The 23,427-nt window shown below is 41.9% G+C and overlaps 1 protein-coding gene across 1 annotated transcript in view; it reads right to left on the bottom strand.

Annotated features, from left to right (window-relative positions):
- Positions 1-23,427, bottom strand: part of raver2 (ribonucleoprotein, PTB-binding 2) — a gene marked incomplete at both ends in the record, with an annotated part of 111,930 nt that overhangs the window by 34,676 nt on the left and 53,827 nt on the right. Inside the window, 2 exons of the mRNA XM_080724360.1 lie at positions 15,322-15,486; positions 17,191-17,498. Of these exons, the coding sequence (XP_080580486.1) occupies positions 15,322-15,486; positions 17,191-17,498 (473 nt within the window). The remainder of the gene's footprint in view (positions 1-15,321; positions 15,487-17,190; positions 17,499-23,427) is intronic.

Raw genomic sequence — 23,427 nt, 5'->3', positions numbered from 1 at the left:
ACTGTATATGGGACTTACATCAATATTACAAAAAAGAACAGTACATTTGATGAAAGTTCAAAACATATCTGCGAAGAAATGACAAAAGCTTGTATCAGTTGAAGTTTAATTCAACTGCAGCTTTGATACAGTCTGCATACAAAAGACTTTGATTCCCAGCCACGGCTACACCTCGACTATGAGTCAAGGTGTCCATGAGAAAAAAATCCCTAAATCAAATAAAATATCTTAAAAATGAAACATATACATTTACAACCTGGTGCCACTATTTTGGGCATGTCATTATACTGCTGGCAAAGATGATAATTTTCTAAAATATCTAAAATAGCTGATCTTATTATATCTTATAAGAATAAAACATTTGACTTGGATTTTGGAATTTGGACAATACATTAGCTCTGCACACACAAACAGCCAAGAACATAATCTCTGTCCCCAGCAGCTTGGCTTGGTGAAGATAACAGTAGTTTCACACTCACCTCAATTACAAAGTAAACAAGATTAGACATTTTAATGGCCACATTGCAAAATACCCCATGGTCTCATTCCAATACAAGCAACAGAAAACCCTTGGATTTTTCATGGTTTCTGTTCAATAGCAGAGACTTATTGTGGGCATATATTTTACCTAGTAACATTCATGCTGAAGCCAAGTTTCATTGAAGTAAGTGTCAACAGTTCTACCAGTGGCTACTGTTAAGAGCAGCTAAATAATGCATGCAGGGTAATAGCTTATATAATGGGTAATGGATTGGATAAAAGGGCTAATAGTTTATAGCTAAAAGCTAAATGGCTTTTGGCTAAAAACAAACCACCTGCCATACTGCACATGTAGGGGAAGCCAGTGAGTGAGTAACGGCGGGCTAACTCTGGCTCATTTACATTGAAGTGAAAACTGACATGTCCATTAATGAGCACGGTCCCTGTCAAATAAACAGATCTTAACTCTTAACTCTTACTGTACTGGGCATAATAATGAATGAATTCATTTTGAACACATGAATAAAATAATGGCAAGAAGGGAATGATCATCTTTGTGAGGCTATTTTAAGAATCTTAACATGTAATTCAAAGATCTTTCAAAGAGGTTTTTGCCCACATCCACGGAAATAACATGGATCTTGCCTAGTTCGATTAGATTATGAGATTGTGACTATAGGTTTTTCCATATGGTATACACCAGAGACTAGAAAGCTATTCAGAAATAATTATTCTATAGCTAAGAATGCAACCCCTGCTCCTTTCATGTTCAATCCAAATACAGAATACATAAAAAAAAAAGTTATGCTTTGTTTCTGCTAGTAGCATTAATCAAATCATTTCCTTAATTTACTCTCTTACCACACCTCCAGGCACAAACAACGGAGTCGGACTAATGTATAGTGGGAAGCACGGCCGTAAGCGCCAGCTGTCTAATTAAGCATTACTTTGTAAATAATCGACAAAGACAAACACATACAGTAGAAGAATAAGGAGACGTGTGAATCAAATCAGCATGCATATAAAAATAGTATTCATACTCCATTGGTCATTTACAGTGAGTGAGTATACAGTATTGTTAGAGTCAATTATAATGTTTCCAGTGGTAGTTCACTTTAAGCCAGGGGTGGGCAACTTTGATGTTGGAGATGGCCACTACATTTTCACACTCACTCCAGAGGGTCACAATGCATATACATAGCAAAAATAGCCGATCTACAAGCTAAAAACGCGTCGCAGTGCGGCGGGTTTTGAGCTTGTAGATCTGCTAATTTTGCTATTTTTGAAGTGGAATCCTGAAAAGTAACTTTTTTTATTGTATTTGTTCATTTCAAATGCATTTATATGTTCTTATGTTAACTTTATGAACTGAAATACAAATACTTTGGACATTTGGACAAAATACAATAACATTTTAATACTAGTCATTAAGCTACTAATTTAGACTGAAGTAATTAAAGCAGGTAATTTTTCCATGTTTGCATTTGTAACAGCTGAAATCAATAATATATATCAGTACCCGCATTAAGTTAAGGTGGGGGCCGCATGTGGCCCCCAGGCCGCCAGTTGCCCATGTATGCTTTAAGCCATTTTACAGTAATGGGTTTCAGTATCAGAGCTCATTCCAACCCCTTCCCTCCTACAGTACCAGCCCTCCTCCTATCCTCTCTTTCATCTGCTGAGGTTGTTCTGAGCTACCAATAGATGGATGGCTGTCATAATTACAAACTTTAAGTTGACAATTGATTGTCACACAAATAATTGCGATGATATAACGTAATAATTGTGACAGGCCTAGATGGATGGATGGACGGATGGACAGAGAGGAGAGGATGGGAGGGAGAGGACGGGAAGCGTGTGCCATGTGAAGAGAGAGAGTGGAAGCAGTGAGCTAAATGGATGGCTCCCGAGAGGAGTGGGTCGATAGCCTTCATCATGGGCATATACATTAAACAGAATGCATGCAAATAAACAGAACCAATCTACCACTGATGGTAGAGGAAACCGAGGGAGAGAGAGAGGGAGAGAGAGAGAGAGAGAGAGAGAGAGAGAGAGAGAGAGAGAGAGAGAGAGAGAGAGAGGGAGTAATGGGTGGCGTGATAAGGGAATCAGGGTACACAGTAAAATCTTTTAATGTGTCATCAGTGAGTGAGTGAGCGTGGTGATGTACTGTATAGAGGGGGTGGGAGTCGGGACTGTGAGGAAATGAGCCCGAAAGAAACACGCATGACAAAATACAAACACGCTAATCATTATTTCTGAATCTGCATGACAAATATGACTGCACTGCAAGTGGGCAGGGACTGGTACATAAATCACACTGCAGTGTAATGAAAAACGCGCATGTGTGTGTGTGTGTGTGTGCATGTTTGTGTGTGTCAAAAAAGTTTGATGAAGAAAGACCCTTTCATTTTCTTTCCACTGATAGCGTCCATATAAGTCTTTGAAGGGAAATGTCATCCATTTCACCTCACTATACTGCATGCTATTGAAGATAGCCTTACTGACTGAAGCCACCTTGTGTTATGTCCCTGCTTTTTTTTGCTTCCAGCAGCAACACTATAACCTGTTTACTAAAACGCTTGCGGTAGGAAACACATTTTGCACTTGATCCACTGAGCTATGGTTTATTGATTTGTGTGTTCAATTAAATTCACTAAGGTTATCGTAAATAACGTGTAAATAAAGTTACTAAAGGATGTATTTTCTCTTTATGTAATGTGTAATGAGAATTTAAACCCACCACCAAATAATAGGCTAATAAAAGGATATTACGGTATATAAGCCTTTTCTACTGAACATTGCTCATAGTAAGGGGAACATAAGAAAATCTGCGAAGTAAATCGTTACCAAGAAATTTCTTCACCAATGTGTTTCTAAAGGTGTGTAATAATATTTACTAAAAGGTTGAAATTCAACTCCCGGGGGAAACCTCATAAAAGAAATGATTCGTGTTTGTGTCCCATTAACTTGTTTGTGTCCCATTAACTTTGCTATACAGGAAAAAATACAAAAAATAAATCTGCTTTAAGTAACATGTGAGGGGTCAAACTAGGGTTTTTTCATGATGCTGAATCCATTGCAAGCATTTGTTTTGCACGAAAAACATTCCATGGGCGACAAATGGCCCCCACAAAACGGTGAAAAGTGATGATTCATCACTAAACCATCGTTTTGTGGGTCCGATTTTAGCCCAAGGAATGTTTTTCGTGCAAAACAAATGCTTGCAATGGATTCAGCATCATGAAAACCCCCTAGTTTGACCCCTCACATGCTACTTAAAGCAGATTTATTCTTTGTATTTTTTTCCTGTATAGTAAATTAGTGGGACACAAACACAAATCAGTTTTTTTATGAGGTTTCCCCCGGGAGTTGAATTTCAACATTTTAGTACATATTATTACACACCTTTAGAAACACATTGGTGAAGAAATTTCTTGGTAACGATTTACTTCGCAGATTGGTCAAATATCTTATAAAATCCCCTTACTATCACCTTTACCGAGGCAAAAAGATGATGTTGGAATCCAGGGCATAGGCTACTGGAAGTGAAACGCTGCTATCTGATAAGATTATGGACCAGAGCTTATTGATTACTGATCAAGGGGAAATTTGTCTTTTGGATTAATACATCACTGTCCCACAGTATGTCTGTTCTGGACACACAGCTGTGTTTCAGCCATGCTTCCTCGTCAGATTGTATTGTTGCTGTCAGGCAGAAACCTGACCCTATACTTCATCATACAGGAGTGTTGCACGGGATTTGTGAAAATACCTGATCTACAAGCTCTTTCTACAATACATTGTGCTGTAAGTGAAGACGGTGTGCAGGATTTATTCCCTCTTCTCTACGCCAGCAGGAGGAAATGTAAAATAGTGAAATCCATGGTCCATGTTCACCACTGGTGCAGCAATATTAGTATTTATTTATTTATTTACCTAAAATACTAAAATATAATTCTGACTTACACAGGGTACATGCAAATTATAAGAAAGGTCACGGTTGTACAATCCTTTGATGTGGCATCTGTCATTGCTGTGTGTGTGTGTTTGTGTGTGTGCGTGCATGCGTGCGTGCGTGCGTGCGTGCGTCCGAAGGGGGTATGTAAGCCCCTTGACATGGCAGGCTCAGCTTTGAGAGACAGCTCATAAAAATTCATACATGTAAAATTCAGGGCTAGCACACACACACACACACACACACACACACACACACACACACACACACACACACACACACACACACACACACACACACACACACAAACATCTATGCACCGTATACACAGGCAAACTCCTGTTGGAAGCACCCACGCAAACAACACTTCCTGTAAGAGTAGCAAATTCCACCTGCACATTGTCGTCATAATCGCCTGAGAACCAAACCAATCAAGTCTCCATTCAGTCCAAGCATCAGAGCAACAGAGAAACACACAGCCTCCCTCTAACCCCGGGAAAGAAATGTGCTTATGATTTAAGGCAATGGGAAGCGAAGGGGGGTGAGTAAACAACCACCAGGCAGTAATTAGAACACACACATGAGTTCTGTGAATAATTATTCAGTATGAGTTGATTCAGTAGATGAGATGAGATCAGTGGCGTCAGTTCAGCAAAAGCTAAGGTATGGCAACATGACTAGTGTCTTGCACGCGCGCGAAGGCGCGCGTGCAAGACACCAGTCATGTTGCCAGACCTTAGCAACAGGCATGATTAATTTATTTTAAGAAGTACATTTCCCCCCTGTAAAGGTATGGCAGCTGCCATACCTTGCCATACCCAATTGACGCCTCTGGATGAGATGATGGAGATATAAATGGTGTCCTTGTACTTGTTGTGTGGTGAAAGCCCATTAAACCTGACATCAGTCCCACTCTTGACAGGTGTTTTCTTGTCTAGCTGTCGTAGCCACATGAACCCGATTAACTTGAAGGGATATTTCACTTTTCACTGACAAACTTTTGGTCATTTTATCATCTAATCAGGTTTTTATGAACACCCTAGAAAGTTTTTAATTTGCTTAATTCATCCTGCAGGACACCTCCCCACACCCATTGTAACTTCAAACTCCATTTTAACCATGACAGATTCATACTAGTAGATACTAGGCCTGTCCTCTAAAAATCGACGAATCGACGCGTCGCTTTAAGCCCCGGGAATCGACGCCAATTGTTTGAGTCGAGGAGTCGAAAATATATATATTTTTTATATCACTAGTTAGCCTACTACTGTGGTGCACTGTTGCCAACAGTGCACTGGTGTCATGTACTTCCAATTGAGAGATGTAGCAATTGGCGAACAGTTATTTATTGTCTCGCACCAGCATAGGGGTGAAAGTGAGACGGAACGGCCAGAATCGCTGCATCGTTAAAACATTCGGAGCCAGGACGGTTCCGGAGGAGGAGGAGAAGCACTGCTGTCAAAATCCCATATTAAATAACCTGCCACAGCACAAACGCACGTCCACAAAGTAATTAAACAATCTACTAAAGTCAAATTAACATACTCAAGTGTAGGCTACTAGTTACATATTCTAATTAAAGTGCTTCTGAATTGTTCCAGTGTTGTAAGTAATCCACGATGATGTTTGTTTCGCTGTGTTTGCGTCCATGACATGTCCACACTGCTGGCTCTAGCGGGAGCTGTGCCTCCCGCTGTTTATGATCCGTTTCTGAAATGAATCCGTTCTCGACACCGACTCATTACTCTGTCAGTGATCGGTGTCCCGCGACTGCGGACTGAATCCAATCGCTCATTTAAAAGAGCCGTTCAAGAGAGTGGAATCGTTTGCGAATGTCTCATCTCTACTGCACGCTGCAGAGAGACGGGGCAGGGTTGAACAGCGGAGATGTTTTATTTGTTTTAACGGTGTGTTGTACATTAACATTGCTATGCAGATAACGTTTTTGCTCGCGCACCGATATCACCGAAAACACTGTGTATTCAATCATCTTAATGTATTATTGTGTTATGTTGATGTGGACGTTTAAAGCAACACTTTTCTTTTTTTTTTTTTTTTTTTTTTACACAAAGTAGACTATAAAACGATTCGTCGACGCGTCGGAATGAACCCCACGACTCGAATCGACTTCAAAAATCCCGAGTCGAGGACAGCCCTAGTAGATACTACCCTCCTAATACGTGAGCAGGCTGTGTTTTTTCGATTTATTTGTAATAATTTGTTATTGTATTTTTTATAATTTGTTATTGTATTTTTTCCCCCCAAAGAATTATTAAAAATAAATGAAAAAACACGGCCTGCTCACGTATTAGGAGGGTAGTATGAGTCACCAGAAAAAACAATGGGTGTTTTTAATGAATCTATCATGGTTAAAATAGAGTTTGAAGTTACAATGGGTGTGTATGGGGAGAGGCCCTGGGCCTGGAGGGCCTGATAACATTTACATCAAATATCTAAATATTGAATGAAGCAAATTAAAAACTGTCCAGGGTGTTCATAAAAGCCTGATTAGACGACAAAAGTTTTTTTTAAAGTGGAATATCCCAACTTGATTAGCCACGTCAGTGTGAAAGTGCCCAAGTACTGTAGTTACCAAAGTTCTTACTTGAACAAGCTATGGCTTCACCAGGTCAAATCTGATCTTAATTTTTCAAGTCTCAAGTAGAATTGAATGAGTACTAGAAAATGTGTTTTGTATTTGAATATATATAGAGCTGCACTAAAATGTGGTATCATAAATCCTACATGCTCAACAGTTTGCTGTGGAGTTCAAATATGGAGTGACAAAGAGGATGATATAGTAGTTGGACAGTCACATCACAAGACCTACAGTACAGTACAAGAAGAAATATGCACATCTGTGTGTGTGTGTGTGTGTGTGTGTGTGTGTGTGTGTGTGTGTGTGTGTGTGTGTGTGTGTGTGTGTGTGTGTGTGTGTGTGTGTGTGTGTGTGTGTGTGCGTGCGTGTGTGTGAGAGACAGCTCCTGACCTGTATGGTTGATCCCCGTGCCAGCAGAGACTGAATCCCAGTGGCACATCTAAAAGCCAATGAAACCCTGTGTGTGTGTGTGTGTGTGTGTGTGTGTGTGTGTGTGTGTGTGTGTGTGTGTGTGTGCGTGCGTGCGTGCGTGCGTGCGTGCGTGCGTGCGTGCGTGCGTGCGTGCGTGCGTGCGTGCGTGCGTGCGTGCGTGTTGATGCAGCATCATTGTCCTGACCAGAGTGCTGAGGTCATGCCTGCTATGTCACAACTGTCTAGGGGGGGAGAATCCTGACAGTGAGATCCATACTGGAGTACAGTACACTTGTCAGTGGGAAGCATATCGTTGTTGTCAGGTGGAAACCTTGTACCGGTATGTCCAAAGATACAAGGTTTCTGCCCGGCAGTGACCATATGACCATGTGAAAGCCATGGATGAGAGAGAGAGAGAGAGAGAGAGAGAGAGAGAGAGAGAGAGAGAGAGAGAGAGAGAGAGAGAGAGAGAGAGAGAGAGAGAGAGAGAAACAAATGAGGTAGAAGTTTTTTTGATTAAAAAACATCTCAGACACCGCTTTCCAGGTTTAATGGCTTTAAACACTTAGGCTATGCCTAATTTATACTTGATTGTGAATCAGAAATAGCCGATCTACTAGCTCATAATGAGTCACGGTGTGATGCATCTGTGAGCTTGTACATCTGGTGTGCAACACTGTTATGCAACCAAGTATACGTATATCAGTGTTTATATTGAATGAAAATGGAATTTTACTAAACACTGCGGACCATGAATGAACAAAAAATGGCCTTGAAAGGGCCGCTCTTAGTGCTCTTCCCTCATACTGTAGAATAAGAAATTCAGATTCAGATTTGATGCTCATTGAAGGATGCCTATAATTGAGTCTTATGAGTCTTTAATCAACTGCGCAGAGATGAAAGTAATACATTTCTCACAACGTAAATTCTTTGTCAGGCCAAGTCCCAATCTGTGATTTGTGAAAAAGCGTGAACAGGCCGCCCACACAAGCTCTGTTTCCCAAACTAGACCTGAGTTGCACTGTACTTGGTAAATTCTTTTTCCATTTACAGCTAATCTCTTTGCCAAATATAGCTGATTTACAAGCTTGCAAGCTGCATCGTCTATTTTTGGTGAATGTTCCCCCCAGAATACGGATGCTGGGGTTCAAGTGGTTAAAGTTACAAGGCAAGAGGAAGATATCAGCCATCAGAGTAGTCACCTGAACCATTATGCAACCTGCATAAGAGGAAAAGATGCAAGTGAGAACAGAGATCATTGACAATAGAGTGGGTGGGCGATATGGAAAAATACAATATCACGATATTTTCCCAAGCTGTATCACGATACACAGTTTTATCACAATTCTTTTTCACGTTGATTTTTATGGTTATTTTTCAAGTTACTTGACAAAAACTAGACTCTCTGGGTTCCTTTTGGGAGGTCTAAATTCAACTTTACAAGTATGTAACTCTGACAGTATACAAATGAAACCAAATACAGGTCCATTTGGTTTCATTTGTATACTGTCAGAGTTAAGTGGAGACCTTGACTTTTTAAAGTTTGAGAACTACTGGTTTAGACCAAAATGTAGGTTTAAATTGAATTCTGCAATGAATCTCTGTATTAACGATTAAACAGGATTTTTTATAAGGCTCCCTCAATTGTATCACGATATATATGATACCTCTGAAAAGGCATATCGTGAAGACATTGTATCGTCTCAACGATAATTATCACCATATCGCCCACCCAACTTGCTAGAATTTGGTTTCCCGTTGCACGTACAAAGGACATAGACTTGAAGATACTGTACAAGGACCCCTGTCTCCTTTGAGGCAGACAGTCAGACACTATATCAGCCATTATTGATATGTACCCGTGCCTGTGGCTGGCATTCTCTCCCTCATTTCCCCTTCATTCATTCATCAGCCTGTCTCTTCCTCAACACAACTTTCCATCTATCCCAACACAGTTTGGTATTCCATCAGTCACTGAGCTATCATTCTAGCAAGCTTGTTTTTTCTGCACTTAACGTACTTGTGTTATCTGGCTGGCATTGTTGTACTTTTAACTGTGAACATCTCACTCCATCCCTTCAACGTGGCTGACGTTCTCGGCCTGCTTCTCACATCGCTTCATCTCTCCATCCCCCGCTCCGTTCTGCTATTAGGGCTGACATTCTCAGCTCTCACTCCATCCATCCATCCATCCATCCATCCATCCATCCATCCATCCATCACATCAATCTCTCTAATAGATCTGACATTTGAAAAACTCTCCTCCACTTATCTCCCACTTCCTACATGTTGGTCTCTCCCCCACCCCATTACGGCTGACATTCTTTATGGTCATCTCCGCCTCCGTCCACCTCTCACAGGCTGACTCACACCGAACCAGTGCCTGGGAGGAAGGGCCCTTCATGGACACGCAATGTTACGTAACTCAACCCTGAGATTGTTATAAATTGGTAACATTTTTACACTGGAGAGTTAAATGAACAGAACACAGAGGGTTGGGCTGTGCGAGGGAATCACAGGGCATGGGGAAGGGCTGCAGGTTAAGTGCACTGTGAAGGCGGTGAGTGCGACAAGTGGCCTCTGTGGAGGCAACAGATTGACGGTACATCAGCAGGATGGATTTGAAGCGCCCTTCAGATCCATCAAGAGCGAGTGTGACGCACAATGCAAAGTCTCAGACCGGCTTCTATTTTTTTCTTTTCTTTTTCTTTTTTTTTTCTCTGTAGAATAATGTTATCTCAACTGGTCACTGGGGGGGTTGTCTGGCCCTGTTACAGATTTTGTCCAAAATCATGCAGATCGGTACACAGTATCTCTGTAGCCATTAAACGAAACGGGTATTTCTTACATTGATGCTCCTACATATTATCATGCAAGCACCAGTTAAAGTTACTTTCCATCCCTCATACACTGTGTGCACAGTGCACATCCCATAACCCACACACTGCACATCATTTCAGAGCTCATATCTTTGAACGGGTAAGGACTAGTATATACTAAATAAAAAAGCTAATAAATACTTTATCAGCTTTAAGTGCCCGCTCTCATTTTCGAGCGGTGGTCACACCACTCCTAAGCTTGAGTGTGTGTGTAGCTATGTTACTATCTCTATGTAGCCTGAGCATGCTGCAATACCGCTGGTGACACACACAACCCTGAAATGAACTGCTACACACACGGGCACACACACACACACACACACACACACACACACACACACACACACACACACACACACACACACACACACACACGCGCACGCACCATCACTGCTCACTTCAAACTTGGTTTGATTTCTTTATCATTTTGACAATGATGTAAAATACATGTATGATAGATTGTGTGTGGATATAGCGAGTTTCAAATGCTACATCCTAAGAGCCAAGTCACGTGTATAGGCACGCACAAACACACACACACACACACACACACACACACACACACACACACACACACACACACACACACACACACACACACACACACACACACACACACACACACACACTTGCACGAAATGCTGAACCATAGGTCAACGCCTGCTGGCTCTGCAACAGTGTAGCAACATGAGCTAAACGCCCACAAAGCATCAAGGGACCCAGATGATGTAGGTGTATTGATTTCTGTGTGGGAGCAGGCCAGAGGGGTGGAGCTAAAATTGGGAGTATACGGTAGATGACAGATGCGAGTGAGTGATGCCCAAATGGACATGTGGGGGAGGATGAATATAATGCATTAAGGTGCAATAGAGGCAGAGCAGACTGTGACAGATCAAATGAAATGAAAATAGAAAATAGAAAAATGTATTAAACATACTGGATATATCCTGGAAATGTTTCTGTTAAACCAAGCATGGTTGGGGAAATTGTGGGCAATTCGTCAGAGTGCTGGTGTCTGTATATGAAATGTTCATAATATGCAATTTTCTTTAGTTTTAATACTAATGGCAGTAATCTTTGTAAATACTAAAAGCGTGAGGAGAAGTAACCACCCTCACTAATAGACAAATCCACAGAGCGCTAAGTAAACACTGTGATTCTCTTGCAAATAAATGGACACTAGCCCTTACCCGTTCAAAGATACAGTATGAGCTCCAAAATGATGTGCAGTGTGTGGGTTATGGGATGTGCACTGTGCACACAGTATATGAGGGATGGAAAGTAACTTTAACTGGTGCTTGCATGATGTACTGTAGGAGCATCAATGTAAGAAACCCGTTTCGTTTAATGGCTACAGAGATACCGCCCACCCGCCTGCACACACACCCGCCTGCCTGCACACACACACACACACACACACACACACACACACACACACACACACACACACACACACACACACACACACACACACACACACACACAGAGCTGGTTAAACATTTTGCCTCATGCTAGATGCAGAATAGATGTGCCTCAAGCTAGATGCAGAATAGATAGTAGATACACCATAAAAATGCTAATATACAGCATGCGATTTGTGAAAGTGACAAACGGGCTTCACAGTTATGTCAGGTGTGTTCATATGCTAATGGTGATGCGATTTCAGATCAATTGCTCCAGCCACCGAGGAGAAACGCTGAGACAGACAGACACTCACTCAGACATTCACAAAATTATAGTATAGATTATAATATTTCAACACATATGGACAAACCCGCACCTTGACATGAACACAGAGATTACACACATTTATCGATAGACCAAGAGTAGCTACTGTATATGGAATGGAAAAGTAATTAAACCCCTCTTTTTCATTTTCCTTCTTAAAATTGCTAAATACAAGGCACAAATACTTAGTTTCCATACAATCAATTATTTGCACTGCAAAACGATTTGATACCGATTATCTGCATTGTAAAACGATACCGATACGATACAAAGCCAAAACGGTACGATATTTTGCTTTTGCAAACTATATAGTAGATCATTGCAAATTAAAATCTATTTTTCGATTCAGTTACTATATCGTTACACCCTTACTGGATATCCATACAGTACATGGAGACGACTGGATCATCACTTATCTCCATATATGTAGCTGACCTCTACATCTGATTCCCAGATGATGCCCTGTTAGGGCAACCACACTAATAGAATCCCTTTTATGCCCATCAATATTAAGCCCATATCTTGGAATGCTCATACAATAGAATCCCTTTTATAGTATCAATATTAATCCCATCTCTGGGAATGCCCATTGTGTATATGGACATATTGTGTTGTCAGTTTAACCAATCCAACTTAAACAACCAACCACAACTCGAATCACACTTGCAAATGAATTCCGTTCTGTGAAAATTCTGTCAGTTTATAGAGCCCTGATTCTATACTTTCATATGAAATGAAAACACAAAAATGCAAGTATTTTAAATAATCACTTCTTTGAGGTAAATTAGCCTTGGATCAAGACGGTCATCAGTCATATTGTTTTGTATCAAGGCTAACTGTAAACGTGACTGTATATAGATTGGCTATTTTTGAACATGTTTGAATAGTGCTTACTGTAAGTGTTTGTATCATATACTGTACATTCTAGTTAACTCTTTCAATGCCACCTTTTCACCACTAGAGGGTGCCCAATGGCCATAGAATGCTACATAGTCAAGTGCTGGTATATGCACAAGCCCTGCAGCCATGACTTGCCTGAACACTTTCCTTTGTGCATGTACAGGAAGAGGATGAAGTTAGCTTGAAGTTAGTTAGCTATTGGCTACCAAGCATTTTAGAAGCCCTATTTTCGGCAATTTAGCCATGATTAAACCTTGCACACCTCATGCATGGAATATGGATATGCATGGAACAGAGAAAATGAGCTCTAAAGATCCTGGATTGCATTGGAGTGGATGGTAAATATCGGCGGCGCGACGCTCTCGCGGGCCGTGTAAACAGATTTTTTTTTATTTTTTTTTTAAAGCCGAACTAGTTCGGGATCGGCACTCTGATAAGGACAAATAAAGCCGAACTAGTTCGGGATTGGCACTGTAAATGTTCTCGAAAAGAAACTTTAAAATTAAATCAATGTTTTTCACATGATTAGAAGACATTGCACTGTTGTACAAAATGGGTAATCGGTGGTCTCTCCACAATCGACAATATTTACTGTTATGTGATGACGACTGAAATTACATTGTAGCAGGTAACTGGGATGTGTTTAAAGTTGTTGAAAATAAAGGGGAGTTACCATTTGAAACTCTTTCACTCCGTTTCTTATTTGTGATGTTATATTTTTAAAAGCATCATATTCCACTAGTTAATAGTTAATGGTTCCTGTGGAAATAAGCCTCGGCTTTCTAGGATCTCCTTTTAGTTGACCTTGTACCAGTGATTTGTACTGTCATGAAACTGTACTTTTTTCTATTGCAAACTTCTAATAAATTCTTCAATCAATCAATCAATGGCAGTTTTATAAGAAAAATGTTGTCGGGTAAAGGGGGTAAAATCTGGGAAAGGGGGGGTACTCAAGCCAAAAAAGATTGAGAATCACTGGTCTAAAACAACCACCAACCCAGCTCCTCCTTTTTATGCTTGGCTGATTGATCAATATCATCGTCTGCAGGCACTCGGTGGAGCAGTGGTCCCTGCCCACCACGGAGGTTGTGGGTTTGAATCCACCGTGGTGCATCCGACTTTGTCGGGCGTCGATACGAACACAATTGGCCCGTGTTTGAGGGAGGGAAGCCGGGCGGGGAGAGTAATATTGGTCATAGCATGTACTCCTAAAGCCTGGGGCGGCACCTGTCAGCGGGGAGTGTTGGGCGGGAGCAGTAGGATGAAGGCTCTCTAGGTCAGGGATGCCCACACTTTTTTGACTTGAGAGCTACTTTTAACATGACCAGCTCGACATGATCTACCCACCCCAATTTTTTTTTTACCTGAGGGTGCTTTGTAATAGTGGCACTGGCGTTACATATAAGACAAACGCACTCGAAATGAGAAATAGTGGGGGGCAAAAGACTTCATCCCATTCTGTATGGAAGCGGTTTTCGGATTCTTTGTAATGCTACTGATTCTTGAAAACAAATTTGCATAGGTTTGAATACTTTAGAAGCCGTGAAGTCTTGAGCCTTGATGTCAATCAACCAAGTCACCTTAATTCAAGTGACAGATACCAAAAAGAGGGGATTTTTGTTTATAAATATTTGTCTTTATATTTTAATTATATTTGTTTAGGGGCATGTAATGTGGTCTACCTGCACAGCCTTTGTGATCTACTGGTAGATCACTATCTACCTTTTCGGCAGCCCTGCTCTAGGTCCTCCCGGAGCCCCCACTGGTAGGTAAGTCAGTAGGATACAACAGCAAGTGATGACACAGAAATGTGTGCAGAGGAATCAATTGGCATAATGACTAAATGAATCGCTTGGCAAAGCAGCAGGTTGGCCAATAGAAGAGCTGATTCCAATGTGAACTGGACAACGAGCTAGTTCACACCAACCTCTCTTACCTGGTGAAGTTCCACTGATGAGTGTGCATGTGTGTGTGTGCGTGCGTGCGTGCGTGCGTGCGTGCGTGCGTGCGTGCGTGCGCACAGTATGAACTGCCATCATTTGGTAGACTGCTTCTTGCGTTTCACGGGTTCATAAATGCTGATTTGACAGCCCTATGACACTGTTGTCAGCGAGCAACGGTAGCAGCAATGCCGTCTCTGACATGTATGACATCTCTACTCAAAACATACTACATAATTTCCTGGGTGGCCTGTGTGTATTTATACTCATGGACATACATACATAAATCCCAATTCCACACACGCACACGCACACGCACACGCACACACACACACACACACACACACACACACACACACACACACACACACACACGCATGCACGCATGCACGCACACACACACACACATTATGCACAAACCCTCACCTGGCAGAAGACAGGCTTGTATGTGTCAGAGAAGAGCTGGGTCAGTTCTTCTGAGTCAAAGAGGTCCAGAGGCAGCCTGTCCACACACAGACACCTGGAATGAAGATGCTGCTCCTGGCTCAGCTGGTTCACGTCCATCCACTGCACCATCAATGACCTCTCGCCCTGTGGGACAGCATTACACAGGTTCTCTTACAGTTGCTCCGACCAACCGATTTAATCAATTCTAAAAAATAAATAAAAAACTGTTTGATTCTGTCCCTCTTCCTTTTTAAAATACAGTAGGGTTGAGAGCTTGTAGATTGAATTGTAAATGAATCAACTGAATAACCGCTAATAAAATAATCGATAGTTAGTTACATTCCTAATTTCGCATATACTGTAGGTTGACTGTTCTGTCATGCTGTTTAAATTGCTCTGTACAGCACTTTGTAGACAAGATTTATTTTAAATGTGCTTCATAAATACATTTAATTTGATAGGTGACTGAAAATTAATTAATTTGTGTGAATTCCACCCACAACTAAGAAAGACAATGTTTTTTTGTAATTTATTTTATGGCCTAATTGCAAAATACTGCTCTTCCATGAAATGAGAAAAACAGCTCTTAGCGCTGTTGTTGCTCAACTGACTATCATCTCAAATTAATTAATTGTTCTCTTTCCTCACCTCTGTCAAGCCTTGAGCTTCAGTTTTCCTTCACTTGCACTTTGGCTGTCTTTTATATTGGGCCAAATAAACGCCACTTGTCATAAGGCATTGTCAAACTTTACAGCACATTAGTTTTATTGTGTGCATTCCTCAGTCTGAATTTAACTCATAGAGCGTACAACAGGACTTTTAAGGTAGGGCTTGAGATTGCACCAAATGGACTTGTAAGGTAGGGCTTGTGAGTGTACCAAATTCACTTGTAAGGGTCTGTTTGGTTACATTTTTGTAACCGAACAGACAGTTTGAATCTTCTCAACATTTCAAATAGATAAATTAAGTATTTTTACTGTGTATCTTTTTATGATGGTAATGAATCGAGGGTTAAGAATGCCTTAATCTAGAGAAAACTGACTTACTGTACAGTAAGGTGTACTGTTAGACTTATCAGCAGTAAAGTCACTTCTAAGTACATTTGAGTTTGTTACTGATACCAAATGACTATGAGCTTCTTCTTTGTCCAAAAGATAATGAAGATATTTAAGTGACATTATCCACACATTATGGCCTCTTTGAAAACTCATGTTGTATGGCACCCCCAAACCTTCAAGGCCTCATCCAACCCTACAACCCCTCCAGCTAATACAGGAATACTGCACAAGCCTTCCCTAAAATACCCTGGACAGTGCTCCACACATCCCAAACTCCCCATTCCAGTCATAACCGGAAGATTAATCTCTTCCAAGTTCAGACTGTACAGCACCCCCTAGCACTTCAGTCTCCCTGTTGACACCTTATGTTTATATTGATGCTAGCGATGGAACAAAATACAGTATGGCTATTATGCAGTATGCACTGCAGACATATCTTGGTCACTTGTTCTCATGTTTTAGTTGCTCATGCTGGTAAGTCGCTCTGGATAAGTGTCTGCTAAGTGCCTAAATTGTAATTGTAGTGCAGAAGTTAGAACAATACTATGGAAAGATTTGATTTCAAAATCAACATGCCCAAAATCCACTCTGGTCCTCACACTGTGGTCCGGGGACAACAGGGGTCCTTGAGGGGGTTCTAGGGGGTCCCCAGCAAAATGAGGAACAGTTTAAGCACTTAAGCCCTATTTTATTTAAACTTTTTTTTATATAACAGCTGAGCTCCAGCACAAAACCATCAATTTGGGCTCCCTTGACATGAACATGTTTGAGGACCACTGCTCTGACGTACCAGCGGCCGGCCCAGCAGCTCTGACCGTGCGCGGGACGCAGAGTCCTTCTTCATGTATTCAACCAGGCCGTATCCCTTGGAGTGGCCGCTCAGCTCGCTGTACACCAGGAAGGAGCGCTCGATGTTGCCGTAGGCGCGCACCAGCTCCTCAAACTGCTGGGCGGTGAAGGTGTGGGGCAGGTTGGTGACGCACAGCAGGGAGTCGGTGGGCTGCAGGGTGACCGTGATGGAGCGTCCCCGAACAGTGCTGTGGTGGAGGGAGCGGATGGCATCCTGAGCCTGGTCCCCGTTCAGCAAAGTCACAAAGGCTAGAGGAGGTGACGGATTGGGTACGGTACAGGGGGAAAGACGAGACAGAGACACGCACAAACCCACAGACAAGACGGGTAGGCAGTCAGACAGACGACAAGGAAAGACATGAGGGGAAAGACGGACGGGAATGGATAGACATACAGTACATAAAGAAACATTTAGAACAGATATACAAAGAGTGCAAGTCACAGAGAACAGATAAAAACAAACACGTGCCCAAGACACACGTGAAAAGCAAATAAAGAGCGTGGAGGAGGATGGGACCAGTGGAGAGCACGGTCAAACAGACAATCATAAAGACATGCATTTCAGTCACAGACAGAAAGACAGACAGAAACACAGAGATACACAGAGAGAAAGACAACACATTAGCTAAATATAGGGAGGCACTGGATCAGGAGAATCCAATGTGACACAAACACAACAACACACACTTGCACACCTTTAGCAGGAGGCAGAATGGGAGTGACGGAGAGGTCTGTTACTGTACTAAATTACAACCAATAAAGCTGGCTCGTCTCAGCTGAGGGCTTGTTATTGGATTTAAGTGGCCAGAAACAAGGCTTGTTGACCCTTGAATGACCATGGACAGATTCATGGGCTGTGAAATGTATGTGAAATGTATCAGCAATAAATGTATTATGGAATGTGTACATCAATTTAGATTTTCTGTGTGTGTGTGCGTGCGTACGTGCGTGCGTGCGTGCGTGCGTGCGTGCGTGCGTGCGTGCGTGCGTGCGTGTGCGCTAGTGTTTGTTAGTGTGAATTGTATGTCAGTGGAGAGCATTGAACACTCATCTCAAAGGAAACAAAAAATTAAGATGATAAGCAAACAGCTTAGATGGCAATAAGCCATGTGAGAGCGAGCAAGCAATAGAGAGAGAGAGAGAGAGAGAGAGAGAGAGAGAGAGAGAGAGAGAGAGAGAGAGAGAGAGATGAGAATAAAGAAGGGGTGAAAAGAAAATAGGGAGAAATTACACGCTTTGGTTCTTACTATATAAATAAAGTGGCTTTACACGGAGGAAAGCCTCAAGCGATTCACCATCTAATGACATAAAACCTCATCTCAGATTCTATGTATAAATGAACAGTCCTCACTGCTGATGGAATGAACTGAACGGAAGCTGTGGCTGCAGGCCTGGAAAAAGCATAGGGCAACATTTTGTTTTATAATTTCACCCAAATCCTCTCTCTGCAAAGTGGCAAAAGTGCATGGTTGCTGGGAAGTGCATTGTTACTGAAGGCAATGTGTACACTGTAGAGCAGGGGTCTTCAACAGGGTGTCTGGGACCGCCAAATCTCTGTGTGATAGGATAATGCTTTTAAATGAACAACTTGAACCCTCGCAACCCTATTCTGAGGAGAACTTAAGCCAAAAATAGCCGATCTACAAGCCCTCAAGGCCTCACGCTGCGAGGCGTTGAGAGCTTGTAGATCGTCTATTTTAGGCATTTTGGTTTGGTTTGGTGTAAAGGTAAAAAAAAGTTGGATTCATGTCATTAACATGAATCCAACATATACTAATGACAGTGCTGTCAAACAAGTCAATGAAAAACTGCAACACAAGTTTATACAATATGTAGTGGTGGTCCCTGCTTTATCTCCCTCAGCTAAGGGGTCCTTGGCTTGAAAACGTTGAAGACCCCTGCTGTAGAGTGTCTCAAGTGCTGATTGGGCCAATTCAATGCTTTGGCCTATGGCTGTTGGTGCAGTGTCATGTCTAATCAGCTCTGCAGGCTGTTTCAAGCCAGAAAGGTCAGTCATCCCTTCAGCCCAAAACATGCCTTTTTCCTCAATCACATTCACTTTCTCTGCTTCCATCGATTCTCTTTCTATCTCTCCTTCCTCTCCCTTGTCTGTTGCGCATCAGAACATTTGCTGTCTGAGAGTTTCTGTCTGAATCTTTCTTTCTATATATCATCTCCCTGTCTTCCTCATTTCATCAGTGCACATGTACACTTTTCTGTCTCTCTCCATCGCTCTCTCCCTCCCTCTCTGCATTTATTTTCTCCTTTCTTCCATACAGCCTCCACTCAAATCAATTACCCTCATCCAATGCTCTCACACATTTACTCTTTCAATCTCTCTCTCTCTCTCTCTCTCGCACGCACACACACACACGCACGCACGCACGCACGCACGCACGCACGCACGCACGCACGCACGCACGCACGCACGCACGCACGCACGCACGCACGCACGCACGCACACACACACACACACACACACACACACACACACACACACACACACACACACACTCTAATGCATCTCTTATGCCAAGCTGAGAGAGCCTAATCTCTTTTTAACCCGCTAAGTACACTAGCTAACATTAGGCTTTATGAGGATATAGTTAGAATATGGGCTGGGTGCTACTCTAAAGCTCCCTCTCTCATTGTTGTTTCCTACAGCACATACACCCTGAGGGGTGGGGTGTGGGGCCATTGAAATCCTGTTCAATACTTTCTCCACAAAAGAGATAGAGAGCGAGTGAGCGAGTGAGCTAGAGAGAGAGAGAGAGAGAGAGAGAGAGAGCTATTAAAGTCTTACGGTATAATTCACATGCAGGAAATCACTTGCTACCACTGACAGACAGCAAAAAGAACGGTATTAACAAAAGAAACTAGAAAAAAAAAATCCATACAAGTATAAACAAAAGCAGCAACGTCTTAATTATGGGTCTTTGCTTCTGAACATGCCGATTAGTCCCCATGCCCTTATAATGAGTGCGTAGGGTTGAAGGAAAAGAAATCTTTCTTTCTTTCTGAAATCACATCAAAGGCTGTAATTGTGCTGTCATGCTTCCTACTGGATGAACTAATTAGAAGCAGGGGAGTTGAAGGAGACAATATGGACACCTTAAAGTGGAGGTACTGTATAAGGATGGTGGCGCTGCTGATTCCATCTCAGCCCCACGGCTCCAGTGCTCTGCTCTGTGAAGCTGCACGGAACCAAACACCTCAGGAGACTGTCACTGCCACTTCCTCAAGTTGCACTGATCCTCAGGCACCATGATGTCGGACAAACTATCTCAAAACACCCCTGCATATTCCTGTTTTCAGTGTCAAAAGTTTATTGGCCATGTATTGTTCTCTAAACTATAATATAATATAATATAGAATAATAATAATAAGGGCCTGTTGTTCTAACTGACTGAAATGAATTATCTAAAACAAATAACAACGTCAATCTTATTCTTGTTTTACACGTACCTTAGCCTTGGGATCCAGGCATTTCATTCAAGAAAGAAAAGCCTGGGTAAAGCCCCCAGTAACTGTGGTTCAGCCAATCAGGCGAGTCTGTGTGTATACAAACACCCCCCCCCCCTCAACTCTATGACAGGCATAGAGAACAGGTCGTTCTCTTTAATGCTTTCCTTGATAAGATAGATCACTAACGAACTCTTGACACTTTTATGGTCCAATCAATTAACTCAGTTCACAACCCCTTTGAAGTCTTACTGCCTCATGAGAGCCAATAGACTTCAATTTTGTCTGAGTCCAAGACAAATAGTGTAGTCAGGAACAATATACTGAGACTGTTACAAATAATTTAACATTATAGTTTATCGGACAGGTCACCATCAAACCTAGATCTCCATATATGGAGCTGACTGGATCATAACCCAGATCTCCATATATGGAGCTGACGGATACACCTACGTCTAACATCACGCACTCCACATATGGTTATACCTGACTCTTTCTGACATCACAATGCTGACTGGATCATCACCCGGATATCCATGGAGCTGATGGATACACCTACGTCTGACATCACGCACTCCATATAAGGTTATAGCTGACTCATTCTGACATCATCAGGATGACTCGTCCAGCTCAGCAAAAGGGTATATAAAGAGACCCCACTCGAGAATCTCCAACAGAACTCTTCTCAGCACAGGACATCGGGCAACAACAAGTGAGTGAGGAGAAAATGACGGCAAGTCTCCAAGCCGAAAGAGAGCAAATCATGTCATCCACATCAAAGTCTAAGGAAAGCAGCAGCTTTGATGAAGAACCAGCTGCCGTTCAAATGGCCGGCTCCATAACCAGCAAGAGAAAAGGAGATGGAGCTGATGAATCAAGATCTTACCAAGACCATAACTATGCCAGGAGAAGTAAAGATAGATCCGATGACGTATACAAGAAAGCAAACCACTTATGTAAACAGTGTGACAAGAGTTTCAGTGACATAAGTCACCTGAAGAGACATGAGCGTATCCACACTGGAGAAAAACCTTACCTTTGTGAAGATTGTGGAAAGGGTTTCAGTACCTTAAGCAACCTGAAGAAGCACCAGCGTGTCCACACGGGAGAAAGACCTTTCGACTGTAAACAGTGTGGAAAGAGTTTCAGTCACTTTAATGGTCTGAAGGAGCACCAACATATCCACACTGGAGAAAGACCTTATCACTGTAATCAGTGTGACAAGAGTTTCAATCAGATAGGTAACCTGAAGACTCACCAGCGCATCCACACTGGAGAAAAACCTTTCCCCTGTAAACATTGTGGCAAGAGATTCAATATGTCAAGTAATATGAAGACACACCAGCGTATCCACACTGGAGAAAAGCCATTTTAATATTCTCTGATGAAGCACCAGTTTGTCCACACTAAACCTTTCCATCGTAAACTGTTTGGAAAGGGTTTCAATCTGTTTTATCTGAAGATACACCATTTTTATCTGAAGTTACACCAGCCTTTACACACTGGAGAAAAAACTTTCAACAGTGTGTCAAGAGTTTCAAGTCACTCAGGTGACCTGAAAAAGCACCAGCTTATCCACACTGGAGGAAAAACATGATTTTGAGTGGATTGGGGAACAGCAGTTAATTACAGTGATTATCAACTTTTTTAATTTATGGATCCACAGTTTTGGGGCGTTAGGAAAGGACCGCCATTTTATTTCCCCTCCACAGTCCAAAGATCTGGGGGAAAAACAGAAATATTGCTCTTCTCAAAACAGATAAATATCCAGCATAATGCAAAGAGCTTCCGGACGATCTCTGGCCTGCTATGCCACTGATATAAGCTGTTTGAGCTCCTGATCCTTAACAGGCCATCATCAGAGCCACAACAAGCCAAACTTCAAATGGGGTAAGGAGCAACCTCCGACGAAAGATCAGTGTACTGAGCTAATAGAGGAAATGTATACAATGGAGAAACTGACACATCAATTGAGGTTAAAGGAGGAACAAATGGAGGACAAATGGTGGAAATGGACTTCATATAAGAGTTCTAACAGAGACGTGGGGAGGCGAAGGACACTTAAACATGGGAAGAGCCTGGGTCGAGTACCATGTAACATTATGTGAATTCAGAATTGTAATGGAAACAGTTTTTTTTTATTTGTGTATGCAATGTCATTTATGTTTTTTTTACTGTATGTCTTGTGGGTTTTGTATGTCTATGTGATTTGTTGTTGTGTGATTCTATAATAAAAACTTTAAGTGAAAAAACAAGCCAAACTTCAGGCATATAGTCCTAATGATGTCATCAGGGATCTCCATATGGGTATAAAGGGGACAAGCACTAATAGATACAGAGATCTCCATATATGGGCACATATGCTATTTATGTCACACTGACACAAATCAGACTCCAAGTTTTTCACACGGATGGCTCGGATGTGTGCCTATGTTCTTAGCTGCTTCCCCTGCCGTTACTGTACTTGTACAATGTACAGTTGTACGAAATAACATGGACCTCCATATATGGGCATAAAAGGGACAAGCACTGACAGATACAGATATCTCCATATATGGGCACATATGCGATTTACGTCGAACGTAAGAATGAAGGTCTTGTTGTAGATGGAATCAGAAGAACTCCTGAAGAGTGACATTGCCTCTGGCTGAATTTGCATTAACATTCAGGATGGGATTGTCTATGCTGAAGCCAGCATATCCATGTTAGCCTGATT

This window comes from Nannobrachium achirus (genome assembly GCF_963921795.1).
Source record: "Nannobrachium achirus genome assembly, chromosome: 1".
Lineage (NCBI taxonomy): Eukaryota > Metazoa > Chordata > Actinopteri > Myctophiformes > Myctophidae > Nannobrachium > Nannobrachium achirus.
Note: the sequence above shows the minus strand (reverse complement) of the source record. Positions and strands in the feature narration are given on the sequence as shown.